Source organism: Lampetra fluviatilis, chromosome 42 (genome assembly GCF_964198595.1).
Source record: "Lampetra fluviatilis chromosome 42, kcLamFluv1.1, whole genome shotgun sequence".
In the NCBI taxonomy this organism is placed as follows: domain Eukaryota; kingdom Metazoa; phylum Chordata; class Hyperoartia; order Petromyzontiformes; family Petromyzontidae; genus Lampetra; species Lampetra fluviatilis.
In genome coordinates this window covers 2,460,690-2,476,564 of record NC_136316.1, presented here as the reverse complement: position 1 = coordinate 2,476,564, position 15,875 = coordinate 2,460,690, and the positions used below count along the sequence as shown (strand labels likewise).

Here is a 15,875-nt window from a genome sequence, read left to right as displayed (position 1 = left end):
ATTTGTGTTGCCTCCGAAACGTCGTGATTTTATTGAGTTATTTTCATTTATTTTTATTTTGTTATTATTATTTAACCTAAAAAACCTAAGAGTATGACGTCATTCAAATTTGCCACACATGACGTCAACCACGTGACATCCATGACGTAATCTCCGCGTGAGCCTTGCAGGCGACATCACGCCCAGCCGTTGGGGGGCGAAAACAGCGAATAGTGACGCAATTCCATCTACACTCGCACGTGACGTCATGTCAGCACGGCGCGACACCCCCCCCCCATCAAATACGTCATGTCGCTCGTACCATCCCGGGTTTTACGTCACCCACGCTGTTCGCCTTCGCACAATGACGTCACTTTGCCACACATTCTCCAGAAAGCTCACCAAAGTCACCGCTGTGGACACGCGGTCCAAAATCACGTACCGCAGAGCTCCTGGGCTCCCTCGACGGAGGATGATGAATAAAAACACAAACTACACAAACTCAGCCTCCTAGTCGCGGCTAGCAGACCTCGACGTTTATCTCCTGAACGTGTTGCCATGCCCATCGACACATACGGTTTAAACCCCCGCCGCATTATTGTACAGGGAAATTTTGTTTGTGTTTCAGGTCCATACGGCGTACAGCCGTTTTAATACGGGCACATTTAGTTTCATATTTGTGTTTCTCCCTCTTGTGATGGGACTTTGTCGGATGAACGTTAAGATTTATAATGGCGCGGGGTGACCAGTACGGTCTGAATTGGTCTGCAATAAGGTAGGGCGTTGGACAGGTATGATTATATAGCTGAAGTTTTTTAGGTAAAGTCACGGAGGTAAAAAATAAAATAAATATAATAGTGATTTATTATTTTATTTTATTATTATTTTACCTACGTGACTTTACCGAAAAAACCTAAGAGTATGAATCCCTGCAGTCACGAAAGCTTCGAATCTAGGATTATATAGCTGCTATTTATACGCTAGTATACAAACAGCGGCATGAACATCACGTCACAGCGCGGTGACGTCTCATCACCCACCTCCAGGAGATAACCCACCTTCAACACGCGCCGATGACGTCACCGCGCACATAATCCCAAACAAACACACACGCCGATGACGTCACCGCGCACAGAATCCCAAGCAAACACGCGCCGATGACGTCACCGCGCACAGAATCCCAAACCATTCTAGATTTGAAGCTTTCGTGACAGCAAGGATTCATACTCTTAGGTTTTTTCGGTAAAGTCACGTAGGTAAAATTTAAAATAAATAATAAAAATAATAGAAATAATAATAGAAATAAATAATAAATCACGGCGTTTCGGATTCAACACAAGTCTCCGTCATCAGGTGGGACCGTCACAGCTAAATTTACTGTATCAAGACAAACACACGCGCCGATGACGTCCCCACGCACAGAATACCAAACAAACACACGCGCCGATGACGTCACCGCGCACAGAATCCCAAGCAAACACACGCGCCTATGACGTCACCGTGCACAGAATCCCAAGCAAACATGCGCCGCTGACGTCACCGCGCACAGAATACCAAACACACGCCGATGACGTCACCGCGCACAGAATCCCAAACAAGCACACGCGCCGAGACCCGCGTGACGTCATTCCGTTTACGGCTGTTGCTGCGGTGACGTCGCACGGGTCGCGTCGCTGCGCGCACGGCGCGACATGGCGGCGGCGGCGGCGCTGGAGGGCCGCGTTTGACTCTGAGCTCGTGGTGGTCGTGGTGGTTGTGGTGGTTGTGGTGGTGCACGGAGGCCCTTTGGTGAGGGGGGGGGGGTGTGGGTCCCACCGCGGTGGGGGACGAGACAGCGACACCGAGCCGGAGAGAGAGAAGACAATCACAGGCACCGCGAGTTTCTATATACAGACACAAACACACACACGGGGAGTAATGGGGGCCAACCAGAGCTCGGACGCCGAGGCGGGTCCGTTCGCCGGCGCTGAGGGCCCTGGAGCCCGAGGTTCGGGGCCCGCGACCCCCACGACGGCGGCAGCGGCCGCGGCCTCCGCCTCGTACCGAGCGGGCGTCGCCGCCTCGAGTCGCGGGTCCGCGGGGCTGAGGGAGCGGGAGCGCGAGAGGGAGCGGGCCCTGGGGGGAGTCCCCGGGAGACGTTCGCCGGCCTCGTCTCGCGGCTCGGGCGACTCGGAGGGGAGCAGCCCCGACGAGGGCGACGCGCCGGCCTCAGGGGCGGCGTCAGCGGCGGGAGGCATCCTGGGCCTGGCGGGGATACCGCGCTCCCTGCCCGTGCGCTTCGCCCCGCATCTCTTCGGCGGTGATTACACGCGGAACACACGCGGAACACACACACACCGCACACACACACCGCACAACACACACCACACACACAACACACACACACCCCACACACACACCTTACACCACACACACCTTACACCACACACACCTTACACCACACACACTTTACACCACACACACACCACACACACACACCACACACATACCACACACATACACCACACACACACCCACACACACCACACACACACCACACACACCCACACCACACACCCCACACACACCTCAGTAGCTAGAGCCTGCCGCCTTTGTCTTCGCCTCACACATCGTGGTCGTCTTCACCCCATCGCCACGAGAATGTCTCCCTTTCCCCCGTGTCTCTTCGCAACCTCTGGCTGTCTCTTTCGTCTCTCGCCGAATTCTCTCCCCACGTGTATCTCTTACCCACACCATCCATTCCGCCTCTTAACATCTTCAGTCTGTCTTTACTCTCAATCATTTCTGTCTTCGTCTTTCCTCTAACCTGTATCCATCATCCCTCAAACCTCTTGTTCGTTCTCCTTTGTCTCCCAGCTCACCTGCTCAATTTTATTTCCTCTCGCTCGCCTCGCCTGTATTCGCTTCCATCTCATTCTTTTATCTCCCATCTCTCACCTGTCCCCACTCTCGTTTCAATATGTTTCTGCCTCTTTCCCTACCTTCTTGCGCACTCTCTCAACCTCTGCTCTCCTTTCCCATGCCCTATCTCAAACCACCCCCCACACACCCATCACGTGTTTTTCTTTGTCTCTGCTCGCAATAATTAACTGTAACGCGGCCGCGTGTCCTCACATCCCCGCCACGGGAACGTGGAATTTCCACGACGATCTTCGGTGCGCCGTCATAAACAGCCGGGGATGCGTGTCGTTTGGTTGTTTAAACCCGCTGACTTTTGGCGTTAGTGGTGGGGAATCCCGCTCCGGTCCTGTGTTCGTCAGCCCACGTGTCTCTTTGTTTCATGAATTAGGTCGCTTTCCACCAAATGGTCAAGTGAGCGGTGGGCATGGCATGGTTGACCTTACCTAACCTAAGTCCACTACGCCACAGGACGATGCCACTCGCTGAACCCCCCCCCCCCCCACGAGCACCGTCTCGTGATGATGTAAATAGTTGTACATGGCTAGGAGTTGAACCAACGTACGGACAGCTTTAGCAGACGACAAGGGCAACGTGTAAGGATTTTAAGTGGCATTGGGTAACTGCTGTGCGGTTAAAATTAAACGGGGAAAAAATATGCTGGTGCTGGGTTGGCACGGCGGTGAGCAGATGACAAAACAACACACGCGTCAGAAAACATTAACGGAAGAGAGATAGTAGGCGACGTTTCGGGCAATGGCCCATCGTAGTGGCGAGAGTTTTTTTAATGTAATTACTATTGAATACTTCCACAGATGTATACTTATAGAGAATCTGTACAGTAGCTTGCCTGCGAAACCAACGCACTTCCGGTACTGCCTGCTGCTTATTCTGATTTGGGTGCTTAGATCCTTGGGACGTTAAGTAGCAATAAAAAAAAATCTGGATATTTTCTTTGTCACCTGTGAAGAGGATGGATGCTTGAACATTTTGTTAACATTTGTGAGAATTTGCAACAATACCACAAGACGTGTACCCTCCGGGCTCTGGGGGACCACCTGGAGAAGATTCCAGGCAAGCGTTGACAACGATGGTGAACAAGTGGAGACTCATATTTTTATTCAAGCTATTAACATACATTCGTTATGTTACGGTGTATTATCCGTTCTTTTTCCATTAAAAAACGATAGTCCCATCTAAGTATAAACATTTTTTTAATAAGCACCCTGTATATATCCAGTATATATATTCCTTACATAGCATTGGTCTTATTTCGCGGGGCCATTTGGAAAAGCAACAGGCAAACTAGAGGGAGGGCTGTGTTATTGACGAATGTTGCGAGTATGTCTTTGTTTCTGGCCTCTTGAATTGGCTGTTTGTTTAAACTCACGTGGAAGCCGCTTAATACAGAGGGATGGATTGGGGAGGCTCATCCTCGGGGCCTGCCTCATGAGCTCATTACCAACCCCACGTGGCCAGGGCCCAAGGATTTATCTTTTTATTGAAGCAACACAAACTGATGGGGTTAAATACAATCAGGGGGGGGGGGGGAATTGGCCATTAAATATCCCCCCCAGTGCATCAGCAGCACCAACCACCACCCTCTTGTTAAAAAAAGTCTCAAGAATTGGTGAATGCCTTTCTGGATAAAATGTAATAATAATGATTTAAATGTATAAAGCGCCCAGGACACGCTGGCGGGACTCTGTCGCATGGCTTGGCCTGGGAACCCCTGGGAATTCCCCAGGAAGAGTTAGAGTCTGTCGCCAGGAAAAGGGAGGTCTGGACCGCCACTACTTAACACGCTGCCGCCGCCACCCTCACCAGGACAAGCGGCCTGGGAAAACGAACGAAATCGCACTCAAACAGTCCTTCTCAGGGCGCTATGCATGAAAAGGCGGAACATAGTTTATCAGCAACCAAGTAGAGAAGAAGCGAGAAAGACGTTTGAAAATAACTGTAGAGAGAGAGAGAGACATTTTAAACGCATACGTTTTTAGTCGAGATTTTAAGATTTTGTAAGTGTCTCTTTGGAGCCCTGACCTCGAGGGGCAAGGAGCTCCACAGAGAGTAGGTGCCGCTGAATGAGGGCCTTCTGTGTGCGCCGTGGGGCTTTCGAGTTGTTTCATTGACCGTTGCGTTACGCTCGTCAATGTTGGTGGGCCAAGAGAGGGGAGCATAGACGTACAGCACAACAATGTATTTGTCTGTACGCTGCGGCTCACAAGGTAGCATTGCAGCCGCCTATAATACCTGTTGTGTGCACTGTGGTCACCCACATTGTCCAGGCTCAACCCTTCTACATAGTTTCTGAGATCTTAAGATTGGGCACATTCCGGGCGATTTGGTGATATAGGCTTCCTTGATAGAGGAATTTACTTTTTCTTATCTGAAGAAGGTAGAATTGTGTCCTGCTTTCAGTTATACATTGTCAGTGTTTGTCTTAACTAGGACTTGTTTCAAGTGGGGGGACAGTGCAATATAAGAGTATCTTGATTGACATCAGCAACTACATTACTGTGTCCAAACAGTGACCTCAACAGGCCAGGCCTAGGGTGGCTCTCACCAATAAGGGGAATTGAGAAAGTGCTACAATTTATGTTTTTTTTTATTTCGTAGCGTACTTTGTTCAAACCTACGGAAGGGCACATTGCTCAGAGCAGCAGCACTCATTTGTGCTTTGGCATCCCAAGTCAGCAGACATTGAAGGCATTCCCTTGTTTCACCACTCGTGCTCGCCATTCCAGGCAGGAGGGGTTTATACTTCCTTATAGAATTAATATTTCCTTATGGCTTGTGTGGTGTAACAGTTACCACACTTTACTTGCAACTCACCGGTCGCTGTTTTTTCCCCCAAACGCAGCAGTTAAAACCACGGGGGTATTTTTGTAATGCCCCCCCCCCCCTGTTCTCTGTCATTCCATCGTTCTATATGGCACACACCACATTAGGTTGATCGGCTGGTTCGTGTGTGGTGGAGCAAAGTGAATAATTCCCACCTGTTCCAAGGTGTCTCAACAATATGGAAGAGTAGGGGAAATACTAGAGGGGATCTAAGGAGCTCCTTCCGTGTGGAGGCCATTCTTCCCCCTTTCATATTTCACCTCGGGTACCGTCAGGCTATGGTTTGCTGCCATTGCTTTTACTGTAACGGGTTTAACAAAGTGGATTACCTGACAAAGTGGAACCAGCTTTGTGCAAACACTGAGCTTAAATTGAAGTTGACACAATGTATTAAAAATCCATTCCAGCGCAGAGAAAATACTGATGGGAAGCTTTAGCTCACTGTTTCATGTCTTTTAGTGAAAAGTTAGTCATGCAAACTTTGCTTTCAGGGTCTGTTTGACTACTCAAAGGGGCTAATGTGATTAGAAAGTACAGTAAATGGTTAACTATTTAAACATGCTGGTCGTGTTTATTTGGTTTGTGTTGTGGGGTGTCTAGACTGGCTCTTGACTGCATAAGTAACTGTTAGGCAAATTGAAATTAAGTATAATACAAATAATTGTATAGCCCTTTATCTCAGTCCCACTGCGTTCACTCAGCACACTTTTTGAGATTGTTTGTTGACCGCATTCACAATGCTAGTTACTGCTGTTGGTGAAAGAGGAGGATTTAAGATTGGTTCAGATATCACTTTCCACTGATTAGACAACCTCACTAATTAGAATAATAAAAAAATCATCCTCATAATATGGTGTAATTTTGACGGTAATTTATCTCTAGTTTTAGAAAATGTGGCCTGTTTATGGAATAAGTCATTGGTTTGCCATGCATAAACATCATGGCAACAGGCATGAAAAAGTTATTTTGTCGAAGTACATCTCACACCTCGGTATTTTAAGAGCATTTCTCCTTTTATTAAAAAGGTGGACAACTTATTTGTATCTGAATAATAGTCCTAATTGAGTGATAGCTTGGCCCCAGCAAAAAATAAACAATTTATCATTGTACAGTACTAATTTTCTTTAAAGTATCTGAAACATACTTCCGAAATTGTGGAACTGCCCTCACAGCCATGGCCAGGAATCATTCGTGCCGTCGGCTTCATAGTGCAGCGTGATAACCTCTTTGCCTTATACTAATTGCAGTTACAGTGTTAAGTGTCATTCGTAGAATTACATTTAAACTGTTTGCGTTAGTTTGTGCCTATCTTCACACTCTCCCACCCCCACCACCTACCTTGCTCTCCGACACCCTGATTTGACTCGACCCGTCTCGCCTGCATGCGTCCCTCACCCCCATCCCTGAACCCACGCAGGGCTCAAGTGCCCTATCTGCTCCAAGTTCGTGCCGTCCGATGAGGTGGAGGTTCACCTGGTAATGTGTCTCACCAAGCCTCGCGTCTCCTACAACGGTGAGGCCTCCTCCACCGCCTGCGATTGGTTTGTACTCCGGTACTTTTTTCGTCATCACCACTGCCGGACGAAGGTCTCGCTGAGCAATCGCCATCCGTCGCGATCCTGTCATGTCACTAATCCTACTAGCCACCTGCACAAGAGATTAAATCGTAACTCTTGTCCACTTGTTGGACGTCCTCTCGGATGCGTTACGTTCCTTTGGCTGCTACGCATGGAGTTATTCTCGCCCACAGGTCATCATACCTTTTAGCGACATGTTCTGTCCAAGCCCCCTACTTACTTTTCTTAACTCTCAAAATGATCTGTTACAGACTTATTCTCTAACCCATTGTAATCTCCAGGCTTATTTTCACGAAACCAAAATTCTCTTTTCGTGCAATTTCCTGCACGCATCAAGAGCCTTAAGATTTGATTCGACGCATTTGTCACAATACCCAATTCCTCGATTGTGTGTGGGAACGACATCTGGTGTTTATGGGGGTGGGGGTTACCTGTGTCTGGGTGGCGTAGAGGACGTACTGACGAAAGACGCTGGCGAATGTGCCATCTGCCTGGATGAGATGGATCAAGGAGACACAATTGCGCGGCTGCCCTGCCTCTGTATTTATCATAAGGGGTGAGTAACGGCGCTGTGGTGCGTTTTCCGTGTCACGGCACACTCGACACTCGTTCACGCCGCTAATCATGCGCAATTGCTGTTGTCATGACAATATAACGTGAATTGGCTCTTGTGGTGCCTCAATAGCGGTCTGTTAATTTATTTTGAAGGTACAATGGAAAAAAACAATTTTTTTTTTAAATTTGTAGTGCAGTGCTTAAAAGGAAACCGACGTTTGCGTTTTTTGGCCAAAATGTTACTGGAGGTGGCCGTTTCACCATAAAGTAGCAAACAGCTGTGACGTTCTGTGTTGCCACAGCCTTGCTGTCGTCCTTGACACGTTCATGGTTATGATTTGCTAATTTGTCAACTGCAAACTAAAAAAAAAGGTAAACATTAAACCAGCTTAACTTTTGTCTCCTTGCAAACTCTGACTTCAGCATATTATCCCGCTTACTTATTTACACGACTGTCTTAAGGAATTATGTTTCACGAGTCACATGGCGGAGGAGAGCGTGGTAGACATGTAAAGTGAAATGTATCCACACCAACCTAAAAAGTGACACCACCTCCAGCTTGGATGTGATAGACACCCTTGGAAGCACATTAATCTTTCATAAATATTTTCCAAGTTGCCTTTTGAAGTTGCTGGTTCATTTAAATTTTATGTATATGTTCAGGCATATGTGATAAGATGCTTGCATGTTTCTGAACAATAATATTCCGTGCAAAGGATTAGTATTTTTTGAGCACAGGATTCACCCATGCCACACCCTTGTGGGTATTGTACTAATGAGCGTTGGCAATCTATTTAAAATGCTAATTACATTTGTAAATACACAAGTAGACCAGGAATGCAGCTGATCCCATCCGATCTCAGGAGTCTTAAGAAGAGTTCAACTTAGATAGTGATTGGATGGGCGATCACCACGCATAACTTAGGTATGAAAAAAACAAGAATAGGTTTTACCCTTTCTGGCAATAAAACAGGTGTTAAGATTTTGATTTAAAGCTTTCGTGACTGCAGGGATTCATATTCTTGGTTCTTTCGGTAAAGTCACGTAGAAGGGAAATAATAAAATAATACACATATAAAACAATACAAATTCTCACGACGTTTCGACTGCAACACAAGCAATCATCATCAGGTGTGAAATCCACAGCAAGAAAATTTTGAAAAAAGTTGCCACTTTATTATTTGTTCAAACATCAAATATAAACCTTTTGCAAGGAATCAAGTCTGCATTAACCACACGTACTTGTGGTGAACATGCAAACAAACATGCTCTGATAAGATATGCATTGTGTTTGAAACCGATTCGGCTGCACCAGAGACGGCAGCCTTCTTTAGGGCCTACTCTCACTACCAGTGTGAGACCAGAGAACGCAAAAAGACGAACAGTACAAAGACTGCCACTATCAGAGCATTTTTAGCTTGGGGATGAGCATCTACAAATATGACTTTTTTGCTAGTAGCCTAAAACACCTGTGCATAACACAGGTGTTTTAGGCTCCCCCTCCCTTGGGCTACGTGGTGGGCAGCAGAATAAAGTGCAGAAAAATCTATTGTTGTACTCTACTTTGCTCCCTCATCTACGTTCGCCGCATTCACCGAAGCTCGCAGACCAGTGTGGTGAAGTAAGGTCAAAAACTTCCCGTGGCCTGCACTGTATGGGGAGCCCCCCCCCCCCCCCCCTGTCCAGAAGTTGGTTGGTTGACAAAAAGTCTGCATACCTTTTACGTAAATTTATTGCAGGCATGTAGAAACAGCTACACTGAGCGCTACACACATGGATTTTCTTGTGACTCAATACTATCGGTGCTGTGTATCAACTTGTGACTGACCTTGGACCTTCACCTGTGTTCCTTGCAGATGTATTGACTCGTGGTTTAAAGTGAACCGCTCCTGTCCTGAGCACCCGCCTGACTAACATGACTAGACCCGCCCAGAAAGGTAAAACATGCGGCTGCTTTTTTTTTGTTAAAGTGAACCGGCGTTTTTATTAATAATGACTGGGCCCGTTTGAACAGGCACCTTTCAGCCCCAGGTAGAGTTCCAGGTCCCAGGGGAGGGGGGGGGGGCCCTTGGAAGCGAATTGAGTGAAAACGTGGCCTCAAAATGAATTGACGGGCTCAACAGGTGGTGCAGTGTATTGTCGAATATTGCGCTACGAATCCCGGAGACGCTACAAGTTCGATTCCCACCTGCAGCTAGCATCAGTGGCAAAGTCATATTCCAGCCGGTCCTGGAGAAACCCAGGTTCACCAAACCTGCACTGAGTTATGCTTGAACAACTTCAATGGCAGACAGTGTTGGTTTGGTGGGGGGGTGGCGCACGGGGGCTTTAGTCAGCAGTGAATTGACAAATGGCTGTGTTGATTTTTAGTTTTGACGAATTCACGGCAAATTATATTTTTGTCTCATGCCATCATTGGGCCTGTGCTCTAGTTTTTTGTCTTCTTATTAGACCGATGGAAGTCCCATTGCACATGTGCAATTGAGTCTTGGTAAATTTAGTACATCGAGCAAGGCGGCCTTGGCATGATTGCCATATTGGCATGATCTTTTCGATCATGGGGGATGTTGTAACCCAGGCTTCTCGGGTAACTTACCGAATTGGCATATTCTGACCGGTCATTTTGAGGAGTGTGGGCGGGGGGGGGGGGAGAGGTGTGTTGTGTGTCCATCTCAGATAACTCGTATGTCACCTTATGTTCAAGTAAAGTCGTTGCAAGTCATGCTAAGGCCCCTAATAAGTTGGATGTTTACAGCTGTGCAGCTGTTAATGCACGTTGGTGCTTATAGTTGAATGTCAGGTGAATACATTTTAATTCTCATGGTGCTTGTTTTCTATGGTGGGCGATGCTTTCGTGTTACGTTGCTCAGCTGGTTTTTTGAACCCGTACGTTTTTGTTGATAATGGGGTTAAATCTGCTCGGCGAATGTGTGCAGAATGCATAACGCTGTTGGATATTCTGTGATTGTTATCCCTTGGAGTCAGTGGTGTGCGTTGCAATGAGTGTTTATTAGCCACAATTCTCTCTCACTTTAAACCTGCACTGACAGTCTCGATAAATAGAGCAAAACTGTTGGCTATTTAAATTATTTACAAACACTGCAGGAAGATGGCATGTGAACTTTTTTTTCCGTGTGTCAAGAGAGTGCCAAAGAAAAGTACTGGTAAAATTCTAATAATTACCATGTGAAAGACGTAGCAACAGAGCCAAAACTAACACTTTGTGTTGTGTAAAGTAGCCATGCCTACGTTTAGTTTTATTTAACTTTTTTGTCCTCCACTTTAAATAATTTAAAACACGCAAGTTATGTGGGCGTGCTTCTGAACTTGAACGTCATGGGCTTGTGGCAGCATGGTTAAAACTGAAAGCACGTGTCTGTCGAGAAAATGAGGAATGCCAACATACGCCCACTTCACTGGTTTCACCCCCAATCTTCATCCACGTTATTGTAACAGCAGCGAGATGTGCTTGTGTATACTAGGAGGGCAGTTGTCTCTGTGATTGTCTTGACCCCCCCTCCCCCGATGGTGACCTCATACCTCTGCTTTGCTGTGCAGTGGCGGCCTGATCACCACCAGCCCACGTGCCGCGGGGAGAGCGACCTGAGAGCAATCAAACGAGAGGCTTTTGATTTTTTTCTGAGTATTTTGCTCCCCCACCCACCCTCCATCACGACTTGAGCCTTAACCGCGCACTTTACCTCCGCCCTGCCGCCCGCTCTCTGCGGCGGGGTCGAGGCGGGGAGCACGAAGGCGGGTGGCAGACCCCCCCCCCAATCCCTCCACTTCTCCCCAATCAAAACCACGACTACCTTAAACCCCCCCCCCCAGTCCCCATGTGTCCCATGTTGCGGTTGGAAATGACACGTGCTCTATTTGCCCCGTATGGCTGTTGCTGGTGCATCACTGACAGCGACATATACTGAACTGCCCCCTGTAATTTATTATCCATCGAGCTTTCATACCGATACGGGCCCGATTTTATCGAGAGGCAGTGTGATGAGCAACCGACATATAGGATGGGTGCTCCCGTCAGCGTGTGTGCTAGCGAGCAAGCCCCGGTCGCGTTCCTGTCGTGTCATGTGGAGACAATTGTCCGTTATCGAAATATTTAGTGAAATGGCAGAAAATGTAAAAGCTGTCCGAGGTGTCCTTGTGGCCAAATTTTTGAACTTTAAAATGTAAAGTATGTTGTTTTTGAAGCGGGAATCTGTTTCCAGTCTTTGAAAGTATGACGCCCGTTGTAGATACAGAAGCTGAATTTATAGTCGGTGTCAAGATTTCCTGACCATAATCAGAATATAAGGGATTGAGGCAAAACAATTATAAACTATAAGTAAGTAAATTCATTTCAAGTTTGTGCTTTGATCTATCAAGGTAAAGAGCTGTTGAACCAAACAACGTCGTCGCGAATGCATTTTTTCCCGAACGTCATTTCCATCCCTTGGATATTTTCTAAACATTTCCTGAAGCTGGTGGTGTTTTTAACTTTTGGTTTCACATTTTCTTCAACAATGATGTGGCTTCGCTTAAATATCCTTGTCCATTGCACGCCGGAGAAGAAACAACCATGCAGGAATCAGGCCAAAACTGTAATTCGGGGGATGATTTATCTCCATTTACCCTTCCATGTGTGAAGAATAAATACATACGTTGCACCATCCAATATATAATGAACCGGAAAAAAATATATATATTTCCTAACACATTTTTTTTGAGAGCATTTACAGAAATAAAATTGCCACATTACAGAAGGAAAGTGCACTCAGTTACATGGGGCTGTGCCTTTTAAAGTGTCGCGTTGCTCCGTGGGCTAATTCGCACTGTAAAAATTCCCAGTGAGGGTTTTTTCTCTCTCTATTTAATTAAAACGCAATCGAATTGATAACACACTCCTATTTAGATGCTTGAAATTTTTGCCGCGTTTGACCTTGAAATATCTGCCACACAGGAACAAATTTTATTTCACGTGAACAGAATGTTTATCGTTTTTTTCCAGCCTGTAACATTAACATTTTTGGTTTCTAAACTTTTGTGTTTGCTTGGAGACGAGACGGGAGTGTTGCTTGTAGGTGAATTCTGCGTCGCAGTCGTGTAAGCATTGCTCTTTACGCATGGTCCGACAGGTCTGGCGGTCGTAGAACTACCTCCGTTAATGCTTTGTAAGAAAAATAAGAGGCCTTTATGTTTTACATTTCAAATTGACACGTTAAAGCCACCTGCAGTAGGATGCATATGCCCTATACTGCTAGGAATAGGTGCTCTGTAGAATGGTGGGCATTTGCACAGTTTATCAACCTTTTGCATCACAGTACAATGAAATACGTCGATTAAATAATTTGAATCTAAACCTAGAACAGACAAACAAAAAAACTTGACGTCACTTTGGAAGTTGTTTCTAAAACACTGAGAAGAGGGGGGAGGGGGGCGTTGGTGCCAGGGATCGATTTGCACACTTTACCACTAACCTTCTTAACAAAAAAAAATTCCCCCCCATAATTTAACGTTTACAGAGACGCAAATGCAACGTTATCCGAGCGTGTGCGGCGGCGGGGTCGCGTTGTATGTACGTGTAGCCATTGTATTATTTAAGCCGTAAGTAGGAAAAAAAAACGTAATCGGGGAAACACGGACGGATGCGTTGGCCCTCACGCCGGGGGCCTTCTGCGTGATTTTTGTACAGAGAAAAAAAAAACGTGTCGGCCTATTGAGTCCTCGCCTAGCACTGGGTAGTCCTGTGGTCTTGTGCGTCTTTAACAGAATCCCCCCCCCCCCTACAAACGGAAAGTGGTGTTTGTGTATGTGGACTCGAGGCAGTTTGTAAGAAAACTTTTCACGCAAACAAAGGTTACATGGGTTTGTTGTTGTTGTTATTGTTGGCGGAGAAAGTGGCGTGGTTGTTCAGGCGTATTTTCATTAAATCCCCTCCACCTGAATAGCTGGCGTTTCCAAAATATTATCACGTACCTTTTTTATATTGCAAATATACACACACATATATATTTTAAAAAGTGTAGTTACAATTTAAGGCAGTAGGGCAGGTGTGTCTTTTTAAAACTTTCAACTTGTGTTTTGTAGGAAATGCAATTGACACATTAATTTTCATGACCAGAAACCCAGATTTAAACTAATTAAACGCAAATGTAGGCTGTCGAAATATAAACAAGATCTATTGCATGTAACCGTGGAGTTTCATGGAAAATTTGTAGTGTGAGTGTATATAGTCGAACGTCTGGCCGAGTCTGTGTGATGCCTGGTTAAGGCAGTCTGTGTGTCTTTGAAATTTGGTGGCCCCATCATTTTGTACATGTCAATAAATATAGCAAAAATGCATTATACATTCATGGTGGCAAGTGTCTTTTTTTTCTTTTGTGCCTCTGGGATTGTTAGCTTCCAACTCTGTTTTTGTGTGTGTTTTCTGATTATGTTTTCGTCTTGGTGCTGAATGGTTGAGTCTCGAACGTGATGCGGTAAATGTAATTTTTATTTCAAGCGAACCAAGGGGCAGTTGCATGAGACATGTGTTCAGTGCCTGTGTGAATTATGCTTTGTCGTGGGGAAAAAAATCTCTCAATGAATTGCACAAAAGCATCTTCCGGCAATAGAGGTGCCGTCAATCCTCTGGCCATTTCCATACGGCGTGTGAGCTAAGTGTCTCTTCGTCTGTGAGAATTCATAGTTTGCACGTGATGCTTGTGTGCATTGTGCTCTTGTCCGCCCCTCTTCCATAAAAGCCGTCGCACAGTGGGTGTATCGCTCGCGCAAGAGGCAACTTGGCGTGTCTGGTTTGAAATGTCGTAAAAATGACAACGGTTTGAATGGGCTCCTTCAGAGAGTGAACCGCTGCCACATGCAATCGCAATTACACCGCTGGATGAATCATTTTGGTTGCGTAACCAGACCGTGCACCGGTCCGCTTGCGTGCTGACGTTTTGAATCGCACACTTGTGTGTGTGTGGGGAGTGGTAGTGTAGCGGTTAGCGCACTGCTCTACGAACCCGGCGTCCCGAGTTCGATTCCCGCTCACGGCAAACGTCGGTGACGATTATCTGAACCGGTCCTGGGCCTCCCCTAGGTTGACTCGGCCTCATGAGTACCTGGTGCGGTGGGTAAACATCGCCACTGGGGAGACAAAGGTGGTCGGGCGTGGTGCTGGGTGGGTCTGTCTTTTGTGTTTACAGGCTCTTTAATGCAGGTTTTTTTGGATTAGATCGCGTAAATATATAAATGTGTCTTTAAACCCGCCACCACCCGACACAGCTAAGGGTTGTCACGTAAACAGAATGTGGCCAATTCGGCACTAGTACAGCACTAACCGGTGTGTTGGAGAGCCAAGCCACAATATTTACAATCCGAGTACGACGTTTCGCCAGTATTTACAACTAGCTTCATCAGGCGACAGCCAGATTTGTGGAGAAGTCCACCCGTTTCGTTCCTTAAATAGAGGCGTAGATGCCATGACAATACTTGTGCGCAAAGGAGGGGGGGGAGGGATCTAACCGAAGAAAACGCCTGGATTATGGATGATATTGGTCGCAAAAGCCGACGTGTTAAACGGGCTCTATTTTCTTATTACACCAAAAGTACATTGTGTCGTATAAGAGTCGTGCGATGTTTGGGTTGTCTGATACTGTTTTGTGGTGGTGTGATTTAAAGTGGCATTTGCCAGGCCCTGTGTATCCTGCCGTGTTTGTCGGTTTGTTTGGGCGATATCGTGAGGACTGCAGTGGGACATCCCTTCCGGCCGGAAGGCCCAGAGAATCGATAGCGCTCAGCTCTAAAACACAAGCCGCCTGCAGGATCAATAATCGCCTTGCACTGCCACGCATTTCCTAAACGATGCAATAATTGCCTCCCAATTACCCTGGTGCAGTCCCCTTCCATGTCGTCCTGGTGTACCATGTGGCATCTGGTAGCTGTCGTCACCATGTGACCCCTGGTGTGTGTATGTTGAACTTATACTGGTAAGAACCACCTGGTTCCACCAGGTGGTTCTGCTGGAACCAGGTTCCTACCAGCTCC

General features: G+C 46.6%; 1 protein-coding gene across 1 annotated transcript; it reads left to right on the top strand.

The window, feature by feature from the left end:
- Nucleotides 1-1,622: 1,622 nt before the first annotated feature.
- Nucleotides 1,623-14,195, top strand: LOC144946641 (uncharacterized). The gene is made up of 5 exons (XM_078875687.1): nucleotides 1,623-2,278; nucleotides 7,139-7,234; nucleotides 7,749-7,854; nucleotides 9,710-9,790; nucleotides 11,412-14,195. Exons 1-4 carry the CDS (start codon nucleotides 1,897-1,899, stop codon nucleotides 9,765-9,767), a joined length of 642 nt encoding a protein of 213 aa, XP_078731813.1. The 5' UTR covers nucleotides 1,623-1,896; the 3' UTR covers nucleotides 9,768-9,790; nucleotides 11,412-14,195.
- The last annotated feature ends 1,680 nt before the right edge of the window (nucleotides 14,196-15,875 follow it).